Source organism: Vombatus ursinus, unplaced genomic scaffold (genome assembly GCF_900497805.2).
Source record: "Vombatus ursinus unplaced genomic scaffold, bare-nosed wombat genome assembly UNPS02014793.1, whole genome shotgun sequence".
NCBI classification, from domain to species: domain Eukaryota; kingdom Metazoa; phylum Chordata; class Mammalia; order Diprotodontia; family Vombatidae; genus Vombatus; species Vombatus ursinus.
The window spans coordinates 6,137,188-6,164,513 of NW_020954571.1; the positions used below are offsets into that span (position 1 = coordinate 6,137,188).

General features: G+C 44.3%; 1 protein-coding gene across 4 annotated transcripts; it reads left to right on the top strand.

The window, feature by feature from the left end:
• Nucleotides 1–3,689: 3,689 nt before the first annotated feature.
• On the top strand, nt 3,690–21,015 carry GBGT1 (globoside alpha-1,3-N-acetylgalactosaminyltransferase 1 (FORS blood group)). Of its 4 annotated transcripts, none has more exons than XM_027869806.1 (7): nt 3,690–4,211; nt 10,174–10,302; nt 12,309–12,371; nt 15,582–15,632; nt 15,731–15,766; nt 18,996–19,130; nt 19,563–21,015. In XM_027869806.1, exons 2-7 carry the CDS (start codon nt 10,235–10,237, stop codon nt 20,245–20,247), a joined length of 1,038 nt encoding a protein of 345 aa, XP_027725607.1. In that variant the 5' UTR covers nt 3,690–4,211; nt 10,174–10,234; the 3' UTR covers nt 20,248–21,015. The 4 variants fall into 4 exon arrangements, with proteins under 4 accessions (XP_027725607.1, XP_027725606.1, XP_027725608.1 ...); XM_027869805.1 differs by having other exon boundaries at nt 3,691–4,211; nt 10,171–10,302; XM_027869807.1 differs by lacking the exon at nt 3,690–4,211 and adding an exon at nt 6,809–7,383 and having other exon boundaries at nt 10,171–10,302.
• Nucleotides 21,016–27,326: the final 6,311 nt, after the last annotated feature.

Below are 27,326 nucleotides of genomic sequence, written 5' to 3' on the forward strand. Positions count from 1 at the left end.
GTGATTAAACACTAGGTAAGAACTGAGGCAAAAGAAGTTTGACTTTCCAAAAGAATCAATCTGGGAGGGGAAAACCCTCAGAGTTTCTGGCCAGAACATAAACAATTGCTGTTTACACTCTATTTTGAGCCATCAAAACCCAAATGATGAGCAAGTGAGGCTTGGGCTGGAACCTATTATTGGCTAATCAGTGAAAGCCAGAGTGATTTGGGTTTAAAGACATAGTCAAGTAGCTCCATTTGAATCCCAATGGGCTTTATCAAAGCCTGCTTTACCAGAGCTATATTTCAAGAAATCAGTGAATGAAAACTACAAGAAACAAGAGTTAATTGCCCCAGTTTTTTTTAAATAACAGAATAAATAGGAAAGAAAAAAAATCTAGCCCCCAAACCCCAAGATACCTTGCAAAGTATAAACAATCAAAACCACACGTAAGCACATGCATTTAAGACAATACTAAACACAGAAAATACTTGCATCTAAGACCTGAGTGAGTCTTTCCTGCTAAGATCCACTTTCTTCACATTATGATTATGATGAAAAGACAGAGGATATCAGCAAAATTAAATAAAAAACCCAAGTATTATATAGTTTTGTTTTGTTTTTATTAACTCGGTGCTAGGGTGAAAAAGATAAAAGAGTACCTTCTCTCACAGACCTTAAAGTCTAGTGGGGGTTAAGGTTAAGGAGAAGGGGATAAATGTCCTTTTTTAAGAACAAGTGAATTATGGGTAAGGAATTAACCAAGTGAGGGTGGGTGAGGAGACATTATATTTAGCTAAAAATGCAGTCATGACTTAGGGAAGTCATGCCAGTCTGACACCTAAGAAGGAAATTGAGTTGTCTAGTAACTGGTGTCTTTCCTCCAGTTTCTTCCCTTGCAACTTTGTTTTAAAGTTCCTTTGTTTCCTCCTGATTCTTTGTTTCTACTCCTATACTTATGTAACAGGAATGTCAGGCCCAGATCTCTGACAAATGAACTGCTGTAATCTTGTATGTTTCTCTGCGATAATAATCTCTGTTGTTCATTTGACCCTCACCCGTGGTTTCTCCTGGAAGGATCAGAAACTGGCTCAAGTCTCAGAAGTTTCCCCTGACAGCATTTGGCTAACAAGAAGATAAAATATAAGTGTAGAAATAGAACTATTAGAAATAGAACTATTTATATACAGGGGGTATAACACCCTGTATATAATTAAGGTTGTATGTGATAGGGGCAAAAGAAAGATATAAATCAGTAGCCTCCAAACTTTTTTGGTCATGCACCCTTTGATAAAGGGTGATTTTACTGATAGTAAAAAAATTTTTGAACATGTGCCCCCAATATGGGTATAATTTATTTCTTTATAAATTATACACATATATCATTAATAATTATATTTTTTATAAATTATATGCTTATACTAATTACATACACTGTAAAACTTACAAAAATAGACATTTGAAAGGATGGGATAAGGAATGAAAACAAGCATTTATCAAGTGCCTACCATGTATCTGGGGTGTATAGAGTGTTCAGGGAGAACTAGCACCTCTGGTGTGAGAGTTTGCTAAGCCCTTCCGAGGGCTGCTCATCCACCTTTGGTGTCCATCTCTCGCCCAACTCTCACCTGTGGCTCCAAGAAGCTATGATATGCCCAATAAAACTAGCTAAACCAGCTTGAGAGTAACTGACAGGGCTCAAACCCATTGGTGAATTAGAGGGATGTCTACCCCAAGCAACTCTGCCTTACGCATATCATTCCATGATATCATTGGTCCTCTTTGAAAATGAAGGACAAAAAACAATAAGGTACTAGGGAGTGTGCTAGCATTTCACAAATATTATCTCATTTGATCCTTCACAATAACCCTGTGAGGCTGGGGCTATTATGATTCTTCCCATTTCAGAGTTGAGGAAACTGAGGCAGAAAAAGATTAAGTCACTTGTCCAGGGTCACACAGCTAGTAAATGTCTGAGATTGGACTTGAACTCATATCTTTCTTACTCCAAGCACAGCACACTATTCACTGTATCACCCAACTGTGCCACCTACCTGACAGCTAGAAAAGGATGAAACAATAAAGAATCACAGGAGTTTATTGAGTGACATTGCCAGAGCTGCACTTTAGGAAAATCCCTTTAGCAGCTTTGTGAAAGATGGTTGGAGTGGGGAGACTTAAGTCAGAGAGGCTAGTTAGGAGACTAATGACAGAATACTCTTAAGTGAGAATTGATGAGGGCCTAAAGTAGAGAGAAGGGAGTAGTAGAAGCAGAAACGACTAAGATTTGTCAAATGGATAGGTGAGAGTGAAGAGTCAAGTACAATAAGGAGATGGTATCAAAGATGGTAGCCTAAGTAACTAAATGAATAGGCAAAGGTGGGACATTCCTCATTGGTTGCTACTCTGGAACAAGAGTATCTGCTTCAGCCCCCTGATCCCGCTCCCCCCACCATGCTGGGGGGAAAGGGGAGGAATTTCCCAGTGACTTTTGCTGTGAGCGCCCAGCGAATTTTTAGGTTATATAGGTCCTAAGGGGTCTGTTGTTTGTCCTTAGTTCTCAAAGAGGACCTCAACATCAGGAAGGTGATGTCATAACTTGCATGTAAGAGAGGGCTGTGCAAAGTCACCAGCCTCACTTTCTCCTCCAGAGCCATCTCCCTGAGGCAAAAGAAAGGAGGTTAGGAGCTTGCTTAGTGCAGGAAGGGATGGGACAAAATGGGAATGTTGAAGGAAATTGATGGGTGTGGTTAGGTTGGAGACAAGTCCTGTGACTGACTGTCAGCATCTTCCCATCTCTGGGTGATTATGTCCTTCAGGGCAGGGGTGGGGTCCCTCTAGGTCCTCAAATGTGACCCTTTGACTGAATTCAAACTTCACAGAACAAATCCCCTTAATAAAAGGATTTGTTTTGTAAAACTTGTAAAACTTTTGCATTTTTGCAAATCTCAGAGAAGTTACTTCCCCAAGGTCAGAGTGGGATCCAAAAGATCAAAGCTGGAGCTTGAAGAGACCCCAGGGTTTATCTAATCCAATCCTCCATCATTTTGTAGATGAAGAAGCCAAGGCTGAGAGTGGTGGAGTGACTTGCCCCAACCAACTAGCAAGTGTCAGAGGCAGAATGTGAGCCCAGATATTCCTTATTCTGAGTCCAGCACTCTAATGGATAGAGCATTGGATGTGGCGTCAGGAAGACCAGAGTTGAAATGTTGCCTCAGACATTAACTAGTCTTATGACCCTGGGCAAGTCACTCCACCACTCAGCCTCAGTTTCCTCATCTGTAAAATGAGAGTGATAATAGTCCCTATCTGACAAGGTTTTTGTGAAGATCCAATGTGATAATATATATAAATCATTTTGCAAACCTTAAAGGGCTATATAAATATTATATTGTTTTTCACTGCCCACATGACTACTCAAACCTGAAAAAGGTTTGAATCTCTATATTCCAACCACAGGAGCCCCCAGGTGAACCTTGAAGAATGACCTTGAGCCATTGCGGTCACACATTTGGCTGTGTTGAGGGGGTTGAAAGTATATGTTGTGTATATGTCAGAGTTCCTGAGTCCAGACACGTGTGTGCAAGTGTATTGGTATGCATGCTTATGTGTTTACAGACAGGAAATTTGGCTGGTACAGAACAGAGTGATTTCCTCTCTAAATGGTGCGTACCTCTAGCCAAGCAACCCCTCCCTCCCCCTTCTCTCTCCCTCGGTGCCTCCCTCCCTTTCGCTTCTATTCCATCCCTCCCCTTTCAGTCCTTAGCCTCAAGGAGAAACAAAGCTGTTTCCCCCCAGCATAGAGAAAAGGGAGGAGCAGCAAGCCAGACCAACAGCGAATTCGAGTTTGAAGTGAAATTGACCAGGGCCAGCCGGAAAGCCACGCAGTTTCTGATTACAGCAGCCTTGGGAGCTAGGGCGGTGGCTCCGCTCCAGCTTAGTCCAGGCAGTAGAGATCTTTCTCTGCAGCAGGACTGATGTTCCAAGCCCCCGGATTCTCAGAAACCTTGGTGACTGTGACGCCAAGGACATAGAGAGAGGAAGCCTAACTGAGGTGCCGCTAAAGCTGGCTGAGGCTAAATTGCCGCCTGCGCCCTTCTCCGGAGAGACCACGAGAGTCCATCTTGCCTGCCCACCACCTACCCTGCTTGCCCACCTCTCAGCCAGCTTACCTGTCTGCCTGTCTCTCTGCCTTTCACTACTGCTTGCTGCCCTCCCCAGGCTTAGGGGTGAGTTGGGGCTCGGGGAGGGTCTCTTCTGTCTCGGTAGGAAAATCCCTCCTGGGGAATCTAGTGGGACCTGGCTCCTCAGCCAATTTCTAATCACAAAGAAACAGGATTCTCTGGGTGGGCAACCCTGAAGGGAGTAGCTGGCCTAGGGCTTCTAGCAATTGGGGGAGGGGAGAAGGAAGAAATGGCTTCACCATGGGTTTATTTTAAGCACAGTCTCTGGAAATTTATTCTTCTAATGAATTCTAGGATCTTAGAACTGAAAGGAACCTGCCTTAGAGACTGTGTAATGTAGATGTTCTTAATCTTGTTCGTGTCATGGACCCCTTTGGCAATCTGGGGAAACCTGTGGGTGTCTTTTTTTCAGAAGAATATTTTTAAATGCGTAAAATACGTAGGGTACAAAGGAAACTAAGGATTAGTGAAAATAATATTTATATTTTTCCTATCCAAGTTCATATCCTCTCTGTAATCTCTCCACAGACCCCAGGAATACTGTGTACCCCAGGTTAGGAAATCACAACCCCCTTATTCATTGATTAAGGAACAGGCTCAGAGGAGGAGTGAAATAACTTGCTCAAAGCAGCACAGCAAGGTAGTGTTATTGCTAGCACTAGAACCCTGGTTCCCAGGCCAGGATTTAGTTCTGTCATCCCATATTTGTTTCTCAACAAATCTGTTTAGAGAGAACTAGACTAAAAGATCCCAGGCTCTAGGGGCTTTTACCCTGTTTTGTGGGAACCAGACACACAAGGAAATGGCTTAAAAATAATCCTGGCCCGCAGCTCCTACCAACCTCCCACCCAGATGCCTCCCAGTAAGAAGCCTGGAAACCATATAAACACCAATGGTTCCCTGCAGCTATTGCTGTATTGAAACTGCCAGCTGTCAGAGACCGCCTAGGGGAGAGGGAGGAGGGGAGGATTGGTCTCTCACTGACCAGACAAATAAATAGAATCTCCTAATGCACTGGCACAGCCTCCAAGAGGACTTGGGAATTAATTTCCCAGGATATTTGATTTTTCAGTCTACTACCTTTAATCATAGGAAGAAGAAAGTGATAAGGATGATGGTGGTGGTTTTTATGTGGTGCTTTAAGGTTTGCAAATTGCTTTTTACATATATTGTCTTTGGTCTTTACAACAACCTTGTGAGATGGGTGACATTGTTATCCCCATTTTATAAATGAGGAAACTAAAGGACAAAGCAACATGGTGTAGTGGGAAGAGCATTGGATGCAAAAGCAGAACCTGGATCCATATCTTGACTCTGTCACTATCCATAGGGCTATGGACAAGTCCCTTTCCTTCTCTGGGCCTTGGTTACTTCATCTGTAAAATGGGTGAGATTGAACTAGGTAACTTCCAAAAACCTTTCTACTTGTAGTGCAGGGGTTCTTCATGTGAACTTGTGTGGTTCTTCTTGTTGTTTTAACGTTTGAATAATTATTTTAATTAATTAGTTTCCTTTGTAATCCTATGTATTTTAGGTGTTGTACTGAGGTCCGTAGGCTTTACCAGACTGCCAAAAGGATCTATAACACAAAAGAGATTTTTTTTGAGAAAAAACAAAAAACAAACTCTGCTGTAACTAAATCTATGGTCCTGATGCTCCTGCTATACCCTCGCTCTAAGGCTGCCTTGCAATCATTATGTATATATTCTGCATATATTTATATATGCGTGTGTTATCTCCTCTGTTAGAATGGAAGCTCCCTGGGGGCAAAGATTTTTTTTTTGTCTTTGTACTCCCAGTATGTGGCACAGTGCCTTTAGTAGGCACTTAAAAAATTCTTTTTGGTTGATTGATTCAATTAACTATTTTCTCCTCAGAATGATGGAGAAAGGGATAATTCAGGCATTTATTCCTCCCTACCCCTTATAAAAAAAAAAAGACACTATTAAGAAAAACTGGCCTGAGCCTGCCATTTACCATGGTGGATGAGCAGCAATACATCAGAACTGTGAAGGAAGAGTCTGATTGTCTTCCTCATCTAGGGAGGAGCAGACTGGGTAACAATAAATAAATCAATAAATATTCATTAAGCACCTACTATGTATCAGTATCAGGCACTGTGCCTAGTGTTAGGAATACAAAAAGAAGGAAAACACAGTCCCTGTCCTCTTGGAGCTTACAATTGAATGGGGGAGAAAACATGCAAGCAAATATATACAAAGCAAGCTATATGCAGGATAAATGAGAGCTAATTTACAAAGGGAAGACACTAGAATTAAGAGGGGCTGGGGAAAGCTTCCTATAGAAAATAGGATTTTAGTTGGGACTTTAAGAAAGCCAGGAAGATCGGTAGTCAGAACAGAGGAAAAAGAGCTAAGAGACAGTGTCTCGTTTGTAGAACAGTCAGGAAACTAGGTGTCACTGGATTGAAGAGTACTTGATTTGGAGTGGAAAGGTAGGAAGGAGGGGGCTAGGTTATGAAGGTCTTTGAATACATTTTGTATTTGATCCTAGAGGCAATGGGAGTTCTGGATCCACTGGAGTTTATTGTAGAGAGCATGTGTATGTGTGATATGATTGGACATGTGCTTTAGAAAAATCACTTTAAAGGCTGAATGGAGGATGGATTGGAGTGGGGAGAGACTTGAGGCAGGCAGACCCACCAGTAGGCTATAGTAGTAGTCCAGACGTGAGGAGATGAGGGTCCGGTGGCAGTGTCGGAGGAGAGAAGGGGGTGTAGTCTAGAGATGCTGCAAAGGTGATATGGACAGGCCTTGGCAACAGCTTGGACATGGGGGGTGAGAGATAGTGAGGAGTCCAGGATGACTCCTGAGCTGTGAGTCTGAGGGACCGAGAGGATGGTGGTGCCCTCTATAGTAACATGGAAGGTAAGGGTTCAGGGAGAGTTTAGCAGGGCAAGATAACGAATTCTATTTTGAACATAATGAGTTTAAGATGTCTACTGTATATCCAGTTCAAAATAACTGAAAGGCAGTTAGAGATGCAAGATTGCATGCCAGTAGAGAGGCTGGGCAGGATAAGGAGATTTGAGAAGCATCAGCGTATGGATGGTAAATCATGGGAGTTGATCACCAAATGAAGTAGTATAGGGAGAAGAGAAGAGAAGAGAAGAGAAGAGGGTCCAGGACAGAACCCTGAGAAGCAGATGGCTATTATGAGTGTAGGCAAATAAGATCCATCATCTAGAACCTCTAAGGTGAGCTCTGATCTTACAGTGGAAACTTTCCAACCTTCAAAGCATGCTGAATGTGGGTACCCTTGGGCCCACTTGGGTTTAATACAACCTAAAAGAGAATAGATTAGAGGCCTAAAAGGGAAGCCTGTCTTTGGTTGAGGTAGAGGCAGAGCTTCTCTGGTCACTGGGAGGTCTCCACACCTACCAGGAACAGAAATAAGGAGAGAGATCATAGGCCTGGAAGGGTCCTCAGGGTCTGTCTAATCCAAGTCACTTATTTTATAGATGAGGTAACAAGTCCAGAGAAGTTAAGAGCTTTGTCCCAGGTGACACGAGTGGTGAATTCGAGACATGCAATATGAACTCAGGCCCTTTGCTTTCAGAACCAGGGCTCTTTTCCACTATATCCTCAAGGCCCCTCCTCCTGGGCTAGATTTAAAGGCTGAGCTCAGTTAATGCTCAGTAGAGATTGATACCTGCTCCTCTTTGTTCTGTAGATATTAGAATCGGGACTAAACTTAGGACATCGTGAAGAGATGCCAGGCACAGGGACATTGGCCATGGAAGCTTTGGTGAAACTAAAGAAAGTGCCCATGCCAAAGCACGTTGGCCAATGAGGTCCCCAGGGCCCAAGGAATGTGTCCTGCTGTCCTGAAATCCATCATGGGAACCTGATAGAGACAATTGCATTCATTTAAGTGGAAGAGAGAGATCTGTCCAGAGACCAGACTATGGAGTACTGAATTTGGAGTCAGAAAAACCTGGGTTCTAATCCTACCTCCAATGCTTGCCATCTGTGGGACCTGGGCAAATCATTTAATCTCTTTGGGCCTCAGCTTCCTAATCTATAAAATGGGGGGGTGGGGGTTTGGACTTGATGATGTATAACATCTCTTCCAACTCTGAATCTAGGATCCCATTATCTCAGGAAGTGGGTTAGTCAACCAACAATCCAACAACCATTTACTGATCACCTAGTGTGTTTGCGGTATGGCGTAGGCACTGAGAGGGACACAGATGAATGAGATATGTCTGGTCCCTGCACTCCAGGATATTAGAGTCTGGAAAAAAGGATGAGTTATATACCTATGAAAAAATAACTAACACCAAGAGACATAAAATGATATTGTATAATGGATGTGATGAGTGCAGGAGAACATTGCGGGCAGAATGTTGAGGGATGGGGACAGTAGCTCATACTATGTAATCCTGGCAATGCAACAGTTCATTCAATAAACATTTAAGAAGCACCTCCTATGTGCTGGGCACATGGGAATCAGGAATCAGGATCAGGAAGATATGAGGCATTCACACTCTTGTCTGGTCCCCCATAACTTTGTAAGGTAACTGGCTGGGCAAGAGGTTGGATTTAAAGATATATAAAGTCTCTTCCATTGCTCAGGTTCTGTGGTTGGGATCAGTCATTGGTAAACCTGAAGTCAGGATTAGGATCCAGTCAGTGGTCAGGAATTATAGCATCCTAGATTTAGGGATCTGAGAGATCACCTACTCTAACCTCCTCATTTTACAGATGAGGAAACTGAGGCCCAAAAAGATTAAGAAACTGTCTCAAAACCAAGCAGATAAAAATGGCAGAGCTGAGATATGACCCCAAGTCCTCTGACTTCAAATCCAACAATCCACAAGGCAATGTTGCCCCAAGGTCAAAGGAGCAGTCTGTGCTGGCTAGAATTAGAGGTCTGTGGTTGGGATCAAGGCTCAGTCTGAGGCTGAAGGTAAAGGTGTGAAACAGCAAAAAGCTCAATGACCTCTTTGACTTCATAGAAGGGGAGAGTAATACTACAGGGGAAACATTCCTTTGGATTCCTGAGAAAAGAAGTCACTAATAATAAAAGCAATCCTGCCAAAAACGACATGTGGGATGTGAGATCATAATAGGGAGAAGCCATAGGTCCTTAAGATAAGATACGATGCTAACTTGCCAGGTATTGTTTGGGAGAATCTAGGCCTAATCATCCTATCCTAAGGGGCTGTTCAATTGATCAATCAGTAGGCATTTATTAAGGGCCTACTATGTGGCAGCTAGGTGGCACCATAGCACATCCAGTGCCAGGCCTGGAGTCAGAAACACTCATCTCCCTGAGTTCAAATGTGGCCTCAGACACTCACTAGCTGTGTGACCCTGGACAAGTTACTTAACCCTATTTGCCTCAGTTTCCTCATCTGTAAAATGAGCTAGAGAAGGAAATGACAAACCACTCTAGTATCTTTGCCAAGAAGACCCCCAGTGGGGTCAGGACGAGTCAGACATGACTAACGCGTGCTAAGTATTCCGGGGAACACAAAGACGAAAATGAACCAGTCCACACCCTAAAAAACTGCATTTTATCAAGGGTGACAACACCCACATAAACATATGCAAAAAAAATAAATACAGAGTAAACTGGGGAGGGCCCTAGCAGCTGGGGAGGAATCAAGAGAAGCTTCCCAAGTCTCTTGCTTGTTCAGTCATGTCCAACTGTTTGTGACCCCATTTGGGGTTTTCCTGGTAGAGACACTGGAGTGGTTTGCCATTTCCTTCTCTAGCTCATTTTACAGATGAGGAAACGGGCAAATGAGGTTAAGTGACTTCCCCAGGGCCCCACAACTAGTAAGTGTCTGAGGCCAGATTTGAACTTGGGAAGATGAGTCTTCCTGATTCAAGAACCAGTGCTCTGTGCACTTCACCACCTACCTTCCCTCCCAAGTCTCAGGCAGAAGCTACAGAGAGAAGGACTCTTTTTCCCATGCTAAGCAATAGGGTCAAGAGGGGGCTGTGACTTTATCTCTGCCTGTACTTTTATTTAGCAGACTGTGGAAGACGGCGCACCAGGCTCGACAACGCTGGAATCAACCTTCACGATCCGAAGCAATGCGTTGGAGAAGCATGCTTCTGGCAGCCATCACCCTCACCTTACTCAGCATCTTCTTGGTCATTTGGTAAGTTTAATGTGACACCCTGGGGAGAGCCTGTCTAGGCCTGAGTGCTCACACTAACCTCCCACCCACCTGTTCACTCATAGGGATTGAGTCAGATAGATAGATAGGTAGATAGATAGATACAGATTATATATATGGATATAGATAGAGATAGATATAGATGGATATAGATATAGATATGTATATAGATACAGACATAGATATAGAACCTTTTCAGGATGAAGGAAGGAAGGAAGGAAATGTGTGTTTGTTTTTTTTCCTTTTTGTTTGAAAAGTAGAAACCCAAAACTTTGATCCCTTTTCCTGTTCCGATGTCTGAGGCAGAATAACTAAATGCTTGTTCCTTAGCAACCTTTGATTGGTCCTGGAAGAGATTCCTTCAAGGCCTACCTGTAGATGCCCTTAGATAGGTATTGGTTACTGATGCTGTTCATTCTATCCTTTTCATTACTATGTTTATAAATAGTCCAACACTGTAAATCTCCTGTGGTTCCCTGTTCCCCACTGAGTCAAGTTCACACTTGTTTGCCTGACATTCAAGGCCCTCCACAATCTGGCTTTGTCTTCCTGGACTTGCTAATATGATTGCTCTCCACAAAACTGGACACTCTGTCTGCTGAGCACACTCTGAACCCTCCTGACTTAGAGGGCCACTATGGTACAGTGGAAAGAGTGCTAGATCTGGAGACAGAAGTCCTGGATTCAAGTCCCAACTCTGCCACTTACTGCCTGTATGACTTTGGACAAGTCACTTATCTGGATCTCAGTTTCCTTATCTCTAAGATGAGATGGTTGGGCTGAGTGATCTATGATCCTTTTACTCTGTCCCTTTGTTCACACCGTTCCCTATATATGGCACATTCTCTGTCCTCTTTACCTATGGGAATTCCTACCCATCCTTCAAAGTCTGCCTCTTCCAAGAAAGTGAAATTCCTTGCCCTCTCCCCGTACCCCTTTGGAAATGTTATTCTGCTTTAGACCCCATATGGCACTTGGTTTTATCCTTCTTTAATGTACTTATCATAGAATATTGTATAGTAGTTATCTATGTTTGTGTATTCTCCCCCTCCTAGATTATGAGCTCTGTAAACTTAGAGACTTCTGTCTTCTCTAAAATGTGTGTCTCCTTCCTGGACTGAGTAGAGTTCTCCACTCAAGATAGGACTTAATGATTTGATAAATATTTATTGAATCAAAGTACCATGTTGAAGGGAGGGGAGGGATGAGAGGGAGCAGGAAAGAAAGCGAAAGAGAGGTCCTGTCAATAATGGGGATGAAATATCTCACCAAACAGAGGGAAATAAAGAGAGGCAGCATTCAGTTTACAAATAGGTTGTATGGGGTTGGTTGTTTGGAGGTGGGAATGCATTTTCATACAGAAATGGTGTTATTCATGATAATGAAGGTCCCTGTTTTAACCCAAAATATACCTTTATCTTAGGATTAATGACTCCAATTATCTTTTTTTATAATGTTTTTAGGGAAATTTATTCTATCTGGGGATGCCAAGAATACATTTTAACCCTAAACCTATAGCACTGGAAATTCTTTTGACCCTTGTAATAGCCCCACCTGGAGGTGAGGCTGCGGGAATTGTAGTCTGAGTGGACAGACAGTATGGCTAGAGCTTCAGCAGATGGGGGGGAGGCTCTGGCAGCCAGGGCTGTGGGGCTGGGGAAGGGGTTCAGGAGAGCAGTGCCTGTTTACATAAAGGGGGCAGTTTTTAAATCAGTCATTTGTAAATACTATAAAGAATGTCCTAGAATCATGGCACTGGGAATGTGTTCTCTCCTCCTTTGGTCTCCCACTTTTCTCTTCTGTGAAAACAATCCAGATTGCTTTTCTCTACTCCAGCCATTCGCTAACAACTAGCTTTGACTTATGTCGACAGTAGTGTCAAACAAATGGCCCAGCAATTCCCTGACTATGTTATTGGTAAATTTAATTTTTGCTAAGCAACTGCTCTTTTCTCTGAAGAAACATGCATCAGATCTCTTTCCTTTCAGGATGTTAACCTGGAATTGGTCTGTCCATTACCTCCCATATTACCTCCCCTGCCCGGAAACCTTGTAAGTATTGAGTTGGCTTTGGGTGTGGAATAAAGGTAATAAATCTCCAAGAACATTGTTGAGTAATGTGTAAAGGCACAGTATTGGCTTGTTCCTGAAGTCACTCAGGTAAGAATATAGCATGACAGAAAGACCACTGGTCATGGAATCAGCAAGCCTAGGTTTGAACTCGGGCTTCCATGTGAGCTCTGTGACCCAGGAGCCATCACTAGTTAGCTGAGCCTCAGTCTCCTCATCTATGAAATTGAGCTAGTAGTACACTCCTTTCCCCTCAGGGTTTTATAGGAAAAGTTATTGGTAATCTGAAGCACCAGTGAGGCAGGCATTACTGTGGTGGGTTGTCTTTTAGCAGGTATCCTCTGCTCCTCCAGATTCCATAAAAAGCTCCCTTTCACAAAAGACTTTAATTTGAAGAAACAAATGCAGTGAAGCTACTATAGCCTGGAAACATGGGTTCAATTCCAAGTTTGTTCCCTGATCACATGAATCGCTTTCGCCTTCTGCCTCTTCAGTAAAATGGCTATATGATCTCCAGTGATAACTTTTTTTCCTTATATTATGTATATAGTAACTGCTTTAGCAATGTAAAAAGCGCTTTTCCAAGTAGTGCTCTTTTTTTTTTGGAGGGCAACAGAATTAAGTGACTTACTCAGGGTCACACAGCTAGTAAGCGTCTGAGGTCAAATTTGAACTCAGGTCCTCCTCACTCCAGGGGTGGTGGTCTATCCACTGCACCACCTAGCTGCCCCAAAGTATCCTGTTTCAAAAGTCTTCCTGCAAGATTCAGCTTAAACACCCCTTCTTTCATGTAATCTTTGTCATCTTCCTTGATTCTACACACACACACACATACACACACACACGTCTGGATCTTTCCTTTGCCCTCTTCACTTCCTACCTTGTATTTTACTTTTCTATGTTTCTATCAGTGGAATGTAAACTCCTTGAAAACGTCGATTGTAATTTTTTTTAGCCATAAATGCTTTGGACTTAGCAGACTTTTAATAAATGCTTGTTGAGTGAATTTAATTCTTAAAATGACCTTGTGAAGGAGGCCCAGCAGGAATTATTACCCCAACTGCATAGAGAATGACATTGTGTACAACCTTTTGAAGAAGTGCTTTGCCCAAGGAAACCCCGTGACTTAAGTAGAGGGCTGCTGCTACAGCTGCAGCTTTGGATTCCTGCTCCTGGAATCTTTCTGTCATACCAGACAGCTCCCTTAGTGCCCAGATGCCTCTTTAATAATAGCACCTTCCTCACAACAACTCTGTGACAGAGGTGGTACAAGTGGTGTTATTCCCATTTTGCAAATGAGAAAATCAAGTCTTGGAGCAATTAAGTGGGAAGGGGGAAGGGAAGTGAATAAGCATTTATATAGCATCTACTATGAGCCATATGGGCAGCTACGTGGCTCAATAGATAAGAGTACTGTGCCTGGAGTCAGGAAGACCTGAGTTTAAATCTGACCTCAGACCCTTGTTAGCTGTGTGACCCTGGGCAAGTCACTTAACCCTGTTTGTCTCAGTATCTTCACCTGTAAAATGATCTGGAGAAGGAAACAGCAAACCACTCCAGTATCTTTGCCAAGAAAACTCCAAATGAGGCCATGAAGAGTTGAAAAACGACTGAACATGAGCCAGGCTCTATGCTAAGTGCTTTTTGCAAAATATTATCTCATTTGATTAAGTGACTTGTTTAGGACCACATAGCTGTTAAATAATGGAGCTGGGATTTGAACCCAGGTCTCCTAACTCTTGAGCCAGTGTTCTTTTCACCTCACCAAAGCCACGCTTGTTTGGTTTCTACAGAGTGCCTCGTAGTGCCTGTATTCCACAAGGAAGCGATGCCTTGTCCCTGACGCTTACTGCCTCTATGGGACTTGAGCAAGTAATTTAATATCCTGGGACCTCAGTTTCCTTATCTGTCAAGTGAGGAATTTATACTGGATGGCCTCTGAGGTCTCTCCCAACTGTAGAGCCAGGATCATGGTCATGTGTGACCAGCTCACCTTCCTGGAGGAACATGTGGACCAGGAGCGGGGCGGAACTTATGGCAGCCTGCTCACCAGCTCGCCCCCACTTCCTGCCCACACTCTCTCCCAGGTGCAGGAACATGGACATGGGGGCTTTCTGCAACCTGGACACACCGTTTAGAGGCAGCGTGGAATAGTGCAGAATGAAACAGGCTGACCTGTAGTCTAAAACATCTGTGTTTGAATCCCGCCTTTTGTGGCCCTGGGCATCCTGTTTATTTACTTCATCTGCAAAATGGTCGGAGTTGGATTTAATGGCTTCCAAGGAACCTTTCAGCTTTAAATGTATAATCCCTTGAGCTGGGTTCTAATTTCACCTCTAATACTTACTAGCAGTGTGACCCTGGATAACTAAGTCACTTAACCTCTCAGTCTCATTTTCTTCACCCACAAAATGGGGGTGGTAATAACAGCACTTCACAGTGTTGGGAAGATAAAGTGGAATCACATGTGCAAATTTGGTTTTCAAACCTTAAAATACTATGTAAAACATCAGCTATTGCTATTATGATCAGGCCTAGTGATTGGATCTGTGATTCCACTGATAAGGAGGAAATTCCCTCTGCCAACCCAGGTCAACACATCCTCTGCAACTTCTAGTCTTTATTTTTTTTTAATTAATTTTTTTTTTTAGTTTTCAGCATTCACTTTTATAAGATTTTGAGTTCCAAATTTTTTCCCCTCCATCTCCTCCCCCCTCCCCAAGACGGCATGCAATCTGATATAGGCTATACATGTGCAATCATATTAAACTTATTTCCACATTAGTCATTGCAATTTCTAGTCTTGGAGAGTTGTCTGAAGTACTGAGAGACCAGAGTCACAAGGGCAGGATGTGTCAGTCATGACTTGAGCCCACGTCATCCTGGCTCCAAGGTCAGCTCCCTATCCACTGTGCCTTGCTATCTTTACTGTTGTTGTTATCTGGATTGCTGACCAATAGAAGTGACTGACTAATGGTGGAAATGTCACAGTAGTAGGAGAATGAGATGACCTTAGCTGGGATCTTGGGATAGCCAGTGCCGCCATCTTATGCCTTGTAAATGCCCACCTAGAGCATCCCCATTTCTTCCTAAAGGACCATAAAGTCTAAACTCTCATTTCTCTTTTTCCATTTCTTCCTAAAGGACCATAAAGTCTAAACTCTCATTTCTCTTTTTTCTCCTCTGATACAGTTCTATGAAGTTGCCAGCCACAGAAGAAAAGAAATTTCGACCTTTTCCCCAGTAAGAAGAATTCCTCTTTTTCCTGTCTTTACAGTGGTCGAAACTGGTGGGGCTGTGTCTAGAATGTGAACCTCATGCTTTGTTTTCTTTCTTTGCAGATTACTCTATCCTCAGCCAAAGTTGTTAGAACAGCAGTAAGTTACTGTCCACTGGGTTGGAAATGAAATGTACTTGGTGAGGGTTGGGGTGAGGGAGTGGGGAGGTAGAAAGGGTACTTCCTCCTGGATAAATTCTCTCACTGGTCAGGGGAGTTTGATTCATTGCTTTAGAACCTCCAGAAATTGTGTCCTTGATGTAGAAAGGGAGGAAGGAGATGGCCCACAGCTGGCCAGGGAGCAAAGTGGCTTGATGGTCATTGCACGTGTGCAATGGCCAAGAAGAGCCCATTCCACCCACATCCTTCACCCCTGCTTCCAGAGGCCAGCCACAGGGCCAGTGACAACCATAACAAGAGAAACTGGTAGATTGTTTAGGGGTACCCATTCCAGAATGAAAAAATGCTACTGAATTAGAATATGAGGGTGTGAATTTAAAAAGACTAGGAGACTCTGAAGAAAAGTTGAACACAGAAGAAAGCAGTCTTGATCTTGGACACAGATGGTGTAGTAAAAAGAGCTCTGGATTTGGAGTCCCAGATTCAAATCCTAGCTCAGCCTCAAGCTAGCTGTGTGAATTTGAGTAAGTCCTCTCCCTATTTTGGCTTCACTTTCCTCATGGGTAAAAGAAGGGGTTTACCAGGCATGGTGATGCGTATCTGTTATCCTTGCTACTTGGGAGAGGGGTTGAAGTTGGCAGATCTTTTGAGCTCAGGAACTCTGAGCTGCAGTGGACTAAGCTGATTGGTTATCTACACTAAGTCCAGTATCAGCCAGTGAGCCCCCAGGACCCAGAGATGGTGTTTGGGGGATTTGAGAACCAGTTGTCTAAGGAGGAGCAAACCAGCCCAGGTGAGAAATGGAACAGACAGAATTCCATGCCATTCTTTCTTGGGATTGGGCCCCTGAATAGTCAGCCCCTACACTTCCAGCCTAGACAAAATATGGAGACCTAGTCTTTAAAAAAAAAAAAACTAGTTAAAACTAAAATTAAATAAGGAAGTTGAACTGGATGACCTATGGTGTATGTTCCAGCTCTGATCCTATGAAAACTTCTATCACCATAGACAGGAAGCTGGGAGTAGTGGAAAGAACAGTGGGCAGGGGCGGCTAGGTGGCGCAGTGGATAGAGCACTGGCCCTGAAGTCAGGAGGACCTGAGTTCAAATCTGACCTCAGATCAAACACTTGATACTTACTAGCTGTGTGACCCTGAGCAAGTCACTTACCCCAATTGCCTGAAAATAAATAAATAGAAGAACAGTGGGCAGAGAGTCACCTTGTCTGGTTTTACTGTCATTGCTCAACACATGACCTTGGACAAGTCTTTCTCTCTCTAAGACTCAGTTTCTTTCTTCTGTTAAATGGGAGCTTCAGAGTAAATGAACTCTTAGGTTCCTTCCAGATTTCATATGATATAATTCCATTTTCATACAACCACTGTCCAATATCCAGTAGAACTAGAGAATATCAGAGCTAGAAAAGACTACTTAGGATATGGAATTCCGAGCCCGAAGGGACTTTAGAGACCCTTAGAGATGAAAAGGATGCTAAAGGAGCTCCCAGTTTTATATAAAAAAGGAAAGTCAGATAACGTCAGAGTGTATCAGTGTTGTTCCAGATGTAAATCATGTGTGTCTACACTGGGAGGGATGGCTCACCCAGAGGATAGTCAGGGAGGGGGCTCATTTACTGTGGGAAAACCTATACTCAGCATCAGGGTTAGCTCTCCATGGAGATAGTCACCCACCACTTTTATAATATGATTAGATTTCCTGTCCCCTAATTTCCTTCCCTACCTGTTCCCTACTGTCTGAAACCCTTTTCCCAGAGAAGCCAAACTTTTATTTCTCAGTTTGAATTTAGGCTTAAAGTGGGAGCCTCTCTGGGAAAGAGAATAGAGTGACTGACATTCACACTGAAGGCTAAGTGACTGATTTCAGATCCTGTCCATGGGGCAGGTTGAATGAAGTGTTGGGGGAAAGGGCAGGGGAGGAGGTAGAGAATTTGGGGTGGAGAGTAAAAGGATATTTAGCCTCTGAATTGGGGTGGGAGGGCTGTTGGCAAATATCACAGAAGGGAGGAAAGGGTCACAGAAAGAAAAAGACAAACCACTGCCAGAGAAGATCGATCAGGATGTCATTATGTTAGGGAGCTATGCAATATGAGTGAGAAAGGAAGGAAGGAAGGAAAAAAGGGAGGGAGGGAAGGAAGGAAGGAGAAAGAAAAAAAGGATTTATTAAATACCTATCATGTGCCAAGTACTCTAAGTACTTTACAAGTATTATCTGATTTGACCCTTTACAACAAACCTGTACGGTAGGTACTATTATTAATTTCATTTTAGAGTTAAGGAGACTGAGGTTAATAGAAGTTAAATATGCTTGTAAGTGTTTGAAAGCAGATTTGAACTTGGGTCTTCCTGACTCCAGGCCTTGTGCCCTATCCACTGTGCTACTTAGCCTGGAAAAGGGAAAATATGTTGGGAAAGGAAAACAGTATGATCACTGCCTTGAAGGATTTGAAGAGAGGATTAGCTCTGCTTTGCTCCAGAAGTCAGAAGTAGAAGAAAGTAACAAAAGCTGCTGAAAGGAAGGTAGACTTAATATGGGGAAAAACTTGCCACTATTTAGAGCTGACGCAAAGTGGAATGAGCTACCTCAGGAGGTCAGAGGTTCCCCATTACTAATGGTTTCCAAGAAGAGTCCGGGGCTCACCACATGTGAGGACTTTGATTCAGGAGCAGCTTGAATTAAAGGCCTTCTGATTTCCCCTTCAACCCTGAGATTCTAGGATTCATTCTGTTACTCTGCCTACTGAGAGAGAAGAAAGCAGCTTTGGTCAGCGACCCCTGGAATACTCTCATCTGGTGACTTCACACTGTTCTGACCAGGCTTCCCTCACTACTTTAAAGAATCTGAAAGTCAAACACTGGCCCTTTAGGGAACTTCTTTCTCATTTTTACAAAAGTCTTTTTGCAATGAGCTGAAATTAAAGGTCCAGCCTCAGCATAACTGACCTGAACAGCCAAAGGCTTTCAGTGACTGAAGCACCTTGGATACGAGTGTAGGTGAAATTCCTACCTCTCAGTGAAGTCAGATTTTATGCCAGACTTGGAAGGTGTTTTTCACAAATAAACTCCATAAATACAAACTGACCACTGGAATCCACTGGAATCCCATGATTCTAGCTCTGTGTTCTAGAAAAGATTGGGGAAAGGTGAAGGGAAGGACACTGATTTCACCATTTTCTCCCTTCTCTCTTACTAGACGAAAAGATGTACTGACGCTTACACCATGGCTGGCTCCAATTGTCTCTGAAGGGACATTCAACTCAGAGCTCCTGAATAACGCCTATCGGCCGCTGAATCTCACCATTGGAGTCACAGCATTTGCCGTTGGGAAGTAAGAGGCTGGGCTAGAGGTGGACAGGGGACCAGGAATATCTCTCTTTTTCTCTTTGACATTTCTCTCTGACTTGCTCCTTGCCCCCCACCTTGAAATCAATCTATAATCTATATGCTGGGCCTTAGATAGGTGGATGAGGAGAAAGAATAGAGAAGAAGCATAAGACACTGTCCCTGTCCTAAGGACACTCAAGGTCAATGTCTAGATTCTCTTCAACAGTGAGAAATAGGGGGGTTAAAGATTTCTTAAAGATGGGAAGCTTTAGTGGGACTTTGAAAGATGGGTAGAACATGGGTAAGTAGCAGGAAGAAGGGGAAGAATTCTAGGTGGAGAAAATAATAAAAGTGAAGGTAAGGAAACAGGAGTGAATTCTTTTCTCTCCACATCACACTTCATATTGTCCTACCCTGTTCTGTATCCATCCACCAGATACACAAGATTTGTCCGTCGTTTCCTGGAATCAGCTGAAGAATTCTTCATGCAAGGTTTTCAGGTGAACTATTATATCTTCACTGATGACCCAGAGGCAATACCCCATGTTCTCCTGGGACCTGGCCGAAACCTCTCAGTCATCCCCATCCAGGGCTTTTCCCACTGGGAGGAAATTTCCATGCGTAGAATGGAATCAATCAACAAATTCATTGCCTCCAGGGGCCATCGGGAGGTAGACTATCTTTACTGTCTTGATATAGACATGGTGTTCTGGAATCCTTGGGGTGCAGAGACTTTAGGAGAACTGGTGGCTGCCATCCACCCTGGCTACTTTACTGTTCCTCGGTGGCAGTTCCCTTATGAACGGAGGCCCTTGTCCACGGCTTTTGTTGCTGACGGTGAGGGAGACTTCTACTATGGTGGGGCAGTCTTTGGTGGTCGAGTGGAAAGGGTGTATGAGTTCACAGGGGGCTGTCACATGGCCATTCTGGCCGACAAGGCCAATGGCATCATGGCTGCCTGGCAGGAGGAAAGCCACCTGAATCGGCGCTTCATTTCCCACAAGCCTTCCAAGGTCCTGTCCCCTGAGTACCTCTGGGATGACAGGAAGCCCCAGCCACCCAGCCTGAAGTTGATTCGCTTCTCTACACTGGACAAAGACTCCATGAACCTGAAGGACTGATGGGCATAGGCCAGAGGCATTCAGTTCTCATCCAAGGCTATTGGTGAGACAGAGGTGACCAGAGCTTTCTCTGGTCACCAAGGACATGGTGATGAGGTGCTAGGGAGGTGGCTGGAAGTAAGGAAGCCATGGAGTGAGTTTTTTAAAGGGCAGACAGGGCCCATGTAAAGGAAAACCTGTGGCTTTATACATAGGCTGCTGCCTTCAAGGTTTGTTCTCACCAAAGCATTCCCATCCATCTAAGTGTCACAGTGTCTGAAAATCCACCATTAATGCTTTTAACATTTCATTAAGCAATCCCCAAGAATGGCCAAGGGGAGTGAGAACATGTCAATGTGAATTAGTTCATCAGACAATTTCCTACTGTTACAAAGATCCCAGGCCAAGAGGGGGACACTGGTTACCTAGAAGGAAATAGGAGTCCTGGACAAGGAGGAAGACTTTGAACTCAAACTTCACTAAGTTCGTAGTTTTATTATGAGCCATTGTTTTGTGTAAAGCAGAGTGCAAGGAATAGAACCGAGGCTGATTCAAACTCTAGAAAAAAATGTAGTAACAAACACAAAACGACGTGGCTTCTTGCCGGGTTTTGATGCTTACTACTGTTGGCTGTGTGACCTAGAACGAATTATGATCTCTTTATATCTCAGCCTACCCACTTGTAAAATGTGGAGAAACATTTCCCTGCTGACCTCACAATGGTGTTGTAAGGGCTAAATATGAATGCGAAAGTGCTTTGTGAACTGTAAAACTCTATGTACATGTGAAGGGTTGGAGTTTTATTGTTGTCATTCTTATAAAGGGCAGACATTCCTTCCGCTGGCCTGGGAACAACCATGGGGCCAGGACCTAAGGAGTCAGGTGTTCCAGAGCTATTTCAGGGGTGCCAGAGGCTAGGCTGGAAAAAGGGCTCCCTGGATGCCAGCATTTTCCCAGTTGTGGGGAGAGGGAGGTGAGTGAAGAGGCTGATAGCATTCCTGCTACAGTCCCAACCAGCTTTTCCAAGTGGCAAGAGAGCCTGGGATGAAAAAGCTCCATTCTTAGAACTGGTGGCTTAGTGAATAGAGTGCTAGACCTGGAATTTCGAAGACCTGAGTTCAAATCCACCTACAGTCACTTACTAGCTATGTGACCCTGGGGATACAAGTGACTCAACCTCTGTCTGCCTCAGATTTCTATCTGTAAAATGGCACTAGCTTCCCAGGGTTATTGTAAGGTTAAGATAAGACAATATTTTTAGGCACTTTGGAAACCTCAAAGGGTTTTATAAATGCTAGCTATTATTACTAAGATCTAGTTTCCAGGGTAGTGAATTCTCCTTTTGACCATCCTGCCAAAGAATCTGAAAACATAGAGCAATGGGTCCTGATGCCACTAGGGCTTGCTGAATAGAGCCACAGATAGGTTCCCCTTCCCATCAGGCCTGTGGTATTGCTAGTGACTGTGGCCACACTGTCCACAGAGTGCATTTCCATAGCCACCACTTACTCAGCAAACATTTACCACGTACATCACATGCCAGATCTGCATGAGAGGGGACCCAGAGAGAAGTAAAATCTAGACCTTCCCCTACAGAACCTTAGCTTTGTTGAAGAGATGAGGCACAGATGTGAAACATATTAGCAGGGTCAGGCCAGCTGTGATCAGTGTCCATGGAGTGGCATGGGTGGTAAGTGCTACCAGTGTTCACTAGGTATTTATTAAGTGCTAGGCACTGAGCAAAGGCAAAATATTGATACAAAAGCAATGAACTGGTCTGTCCTCAAGGTGCTTGTATCCTGTTAGGGGGACATAACATGTACACATAGGAAATAAATAGAAGGTTAATTAGGAAGCAGGAGGGGAAGCACTAGAGGCTAGGGGAATCAGGAAAAGCCTCATGTTGGAGGCAGCATTTGAGCTGAGCTTTGATTTATTTATTTTTGGTGAGGCAATCGAGGTTAAGTGACTTGCCCAGGGTCACACAGCTACTAAGTGTCAAGTGTCAGAGGCTGGATTTGAACTGAGGTCCACCTGACTCCAAGGCTGGAGCTTTAGCCACTGCACCACCAGCTGTCCCCTTGAGCTGAGGTTTGAAAGGAATTGGGGCTTCTAAGAGGTAGAGGTAAAGAAGGAGTGTCTTCCTGGCATGGGGGACAGAGATGGAATGTGTGAAAGGAACAACAAGGACAGCATGACTAGACCATGAATGAATGAATGAATGAATGAACAAGCATTTATTAAGTTCTTACTATGTGCCAAGCCTTGGAGATACAAAAGCAAAGATAGTCCCTGCCCTCAAGGAGCTTACCTTCTAACACATATCAGGGAATAGTGGTCAGGGAGGGACACTTTGATCTGGAATGTTACCAAGATGGTAAGTAGGACTATGGGAGAGTGGTTAGGATATACCCCTTCAGAAACTATAACAATGGAGATTTGATCATAGTTCTCAAACTGAGGAGGAGTGGGGTTTGCAGGTATTCACAAGGTGGAATGGGGTGAGGGGAGTAAGGACTAAAAGCAGAGCATGCCTGAGGTCTGCTTACCCAAAATAGTGACTATAGAGATGCCTACATCAATGGTGGGGGTGGGGTAAGGAAAAGGAGTCCTGGAGATGAAAGGGTTAAAATCCTCTAAAAGGGACTATAATGAGATTGGAAAAGTAAATTGGACCCAGGTTTTTAATGCCAAACAAATTGATATTTATTCCTTGAGGCACTGGGACCCACTGGGGTTAATTGAGCAGAAGAGGGGAAGCTCACTGGGAGGATTTGTGGAGAAGATGGACGTTGGAGCTGTGTTCTGAAGAATGGGCAAGATTCAGTACTATATTTGGAGTCTGGAGACCTGGAATCATATCTCACAAGGCTCAGTCACTAATTTTATGAGTTTGGGGGCCTCTGTTCCCTCATATATAAAATGACATGGTGCTCCCTAAAGTCCCTTCCAGCCCTGACATTCGATAATTATTTGGAGGTAGAGAGGGGGACCTGCATTCCAGGGAGATGCAATCTCTGTCCCTGGTGTTATTCCTGCTAACCCTCTCCTACCACACTGCACTGAATCTGCTGGGCCTCAGTAGTCCCTGTTGGAGCCCCTTCCCCCCACCTCCACCCTCTTGCCCCAGCTGGAGAATTGAATGATTAAGCTGCATCAGGCTTTGGTAGTCAGAGTCATGCTTGGGATCCCAAGGGAGACAAAGCCTGCCCTCCATTGTATCGTTTGACCTTACTGGAACATGAGCAGGACCACAGAATCACTTTTCCTGCCTGGGAAAGACTAGTTTTGGATAATCAGGGGACCAGAACAAGGACCCTTCCCCCCACTATTGCTAAAGCAAGACACGAAGTTCAAGCTGAGGGGTCTGCAAACAGGTTTTTGCCACAAATAAAATATGGTGTGATGGAAAGAGCTGCTGGAAGAGGAGCAGATCTCTCTAACAGTATAACCTTGGCCTCTCTGATCCTGTTTCATCATTTGTCAAATGAAGAGAATATTTACACTACCTACCTCACACAGTGGTTGTGAAGAAAGTGACATATGAGTCATTACTATTATTATTGTTGATAATTAGCAAAAGGTCTGGTTGTTCAAATAAGAAGAGATCATGTGTGGTCCTAGGCTCAATCTCAGTTTCTGTCTATGCTTGGAAGCTTGATCTGTGGTTCCACTGAGCAGTCCCTTATACCCATTACAATCTCCAGGCTCCTCTGTGTTGCCGACAAGGTATTTCAGGACTGATCTTGAGGGAGAGAATAGATTTGATGGAAGAAAGGGATATGTGCTGATGGGTCGTGTGATGGAGGGGAAATGGAAGGAGTAAGGAATAGAGGAAAGAATGATGGGATGGGAGAGAAAGTATTTAGAGTAGTGGGAGGCATTTGATGGATGAAGCAGTTGTTTAGCTTAGTAGGAGGTGTTGGACGGGGGAAGGAGAAGGTGTTTGATGAAGGAATGAGGGAGAAGGCAGTACTTTTCCAGAATCAGATGGCTTTTAAAGCCCCCACATGGCTGGGGGAGTGAGCTTCTCTGTCGCATCCCCATCTGGGGGCCAAGGAGAATATTGTACATGAGGAAAAGAGGGTGACTCCCTGCCTTTCCATCCCCTCTGTCTTCCTGCCCTCACCCCTACCCCTTTCATTTCCACCTGTCAGCCACATCATAAATATCCACTAGGGTTGGCCCCACCAGGCCCACTCTCTCAGCATCAGCCTTGCTGTTGTCATGGCAACCTGGCTCAGGCCCTCTTCACCAAGGAAAGGGGGGGGGGGGAATGGCAGGAAGGGAGGTCTGCCAGAGTGTGTATGAGCCAGCCTGTACGCACGCATTCAAGCATGTATGTGCACAAATGTGTGTGGTAATGCCTCTGGAGTTCTATCCATATTCAACTGGACTTTGGAGTCCGTGACCTGAGGATAATGGCTATAATGGTGCCCAAGAAAATCTATTCCATGATGCTTTAGCTGGGAAAGGGAGGTGAAGGGGATGGGAGGAGAGAAGGACCCAGGACTTAAGGAATGGGTCTTTCAGCTCTATTTTGCTGGGACTCCTGTTCTCCATCACCCATACTGTAGCCCCCATAACACATCACCTACACAGTGCAGTGGATTTTATTGCCTCTCTTGAGGGAATGGGGGCTTTTTACTTTTTGAAGTTGGTGGTGGTAAGGGAATGGGAATGAGGAACTAAATGAAGCATAATCTCTGAGACACCTAATACTTTGCTGACTGACTGGAAAGAGCCTAGATTAAACATCGGGAAACCTGGGCTCTGATTCAGACCCTACCACTAATGCACAGTGTAGCCTTGAGCAAGTTACTTTGAGTCTCAGTTTCCCCTTCTTTTTTTATTTTATTTTATTTTGGGGGGGTTGGGCAATGGGGTTAAGTGACTTGCCCAGGGTCACACAGCAAGTAAGTATTGTGTGTCGGAGGCCAGATTTGAACTCAGGTCCTCCTGAATCCAGGGCAGGTGCTCTATCCACTGCACCACCTAGCTGTCCCACAGTTTTCCCTTCTTTAGAGAGGATTGAACTAGGTAATCTTTAAGGTCACTTCCAGCACAGTGATTCCATATTCTAAGCTCCTCTCCAGCTCTAGCTTTCTGTTCTACCTTCCAAAATTCCTTCCAGCTCTAATATTCATATTCTGTGTGCTTTGGTTCAAGATCCCTTTCAACTCTGACATTCTATCTCCTCAGGTTCCTTCTTGCTCTGAATTTCAACAAATTTGTTACTGGTCCAGGAACCATAAAAACCAGATCACACTAACATTTCATTTGATCCTTATAAACAACCATGTGAAGGTGTCAGGGCCAGAATGTCCATTTCCCATTTTACTAATGAGGAAAGGAGGGAGAAAGTTAACTGCCCAAATTCCCACTGCCACTTAATCAAGTTACTGGACTGAACCCCAAGTCTAATGACTCCCTTGTTCAAGATTCTTTCCTTAACCCTGCCCCTAACATGACCTTCAGGGCTCCCTTCCAAAGGCTATACTCAAGCTGGGTCAGTCTAGGATCCAACAGCCTTGGGTGTCTGTATAGCCTTGAAGACACTAGGAGGAAGCTACAGAATTGTTCATCTCTCATTAGGATGTCCCTCTAAGAACTAGAAATGACCAACATTCTATAGCACTGAATGTAGCACTTGGTCTGGGGCTTAAGAGACCACTCCCTCGTGGGATACCCAGCTCCACTCCCCCTCCCATCAGCCAATACAAGGTTAATGAGGTCATAGAAAAGGGCAGATCTCCTTTGTCTGTTAGGGGAGGAATAAGGAGTGATGGAACAGGCAGGATTTTTTCTTTTTCTTTTCTATAGGTGCTGTTAGTCTAGGAATAATGCCCTGTCTTCTGCCACATCACACCTCCCTCCTCACTTTGGCTGGCACTCACCCTTCCACTGTAATGTAAGCCTGGTATGTTGGACCCTAGAGACAGCCCACTTTCCACCCCACTCCTAGAGTTAGGAGAGTTCAGTTCCATGCTGCCCTGAGCCCATGGCAGTGGTGCACAACCACAGTCCACATCCTCAGCATAGCACAGATAGGGACCCCTAGGAACCCCTCCTTCTCTCCTGCTCTGTCTGTGTCCATCCTGTCTTCTTCCTAGATTGCCCCAGATAATGGAGGAGGAAGCGTTTGCTGAGGGCCATTAAAACCATCCCTGGGGGAGATAAAGAGGGAGGGTGGATAAAGAGACTTGCTGGGGAGAAAGGGTCAGTGTAAAAAGACCTAACTGAAGGAATCAGGGTGGTCTCTTCTGGATTATGTCTCTCCTCCTCCTCCTTAAGAAAACCAGTTCATTTATTTATTTATTGTAGCTTCCAGGCAACTCTAAGGCCCACATGGGACTGGCTCTCAGGTGCCTACTGGCTTTGGGGGAGGTGGGGCCAAGACAGTTGAGAGTCAGGCGGAGAGAGGCTGTTGCCAAGGAATGGGGATCCTGAGCTCTCTTCCAGGTCCCCAAGGACTGCTACCAGTGTAACATGAAGTTTCTGGAAAGGAACTCAAACATTTCCCCAGGGCATGACACTGTCCAGGACCCTTGGGCAGAGAGGGTGACAGGCAGTGCCTGTGACTGTGTGGCCTGCCTACTGGGTGGATGGGGGTGTGATTGGATGAAGCTGTGGCTATCTAGAATAGAGACTGTGTGTGAGGGGGGAGGGGTGTCCTGCACTTGTTTGGACAGCTATAGGGAGTCATAGACTTATGACAGAAAGAGCTGAACTGGACCCTATGAGACCTGGGTTTCAATCTCCACTTGGCGCCTAACTTGTGTGACTGATCCATTAGCTTCCTCTACTCTGGCTTTCATTTTCCCTGTCTGTAATACGAAGGGCTCGAACTACAATGATCTCTGAGGGCCCTTCCAGACCTCACTCAGATTTTATGGACGTGCTTGTGCACAGATGTATGCTTCCTGTGTGCACTGCCCTGTACATGTTTAGCGATCCCGCGAGCACGTATATGCAGAGAATTTATAAGCTTCTATGTGCCTGGATGCGAGAATGGGATCCCGTTAGATGTTCGGAGAAGCAAGTGTGTGCGTAGGAGGGTCAAAAGGGTGTATGTGGATCCTGAAGTCCTGCAGAGCCCT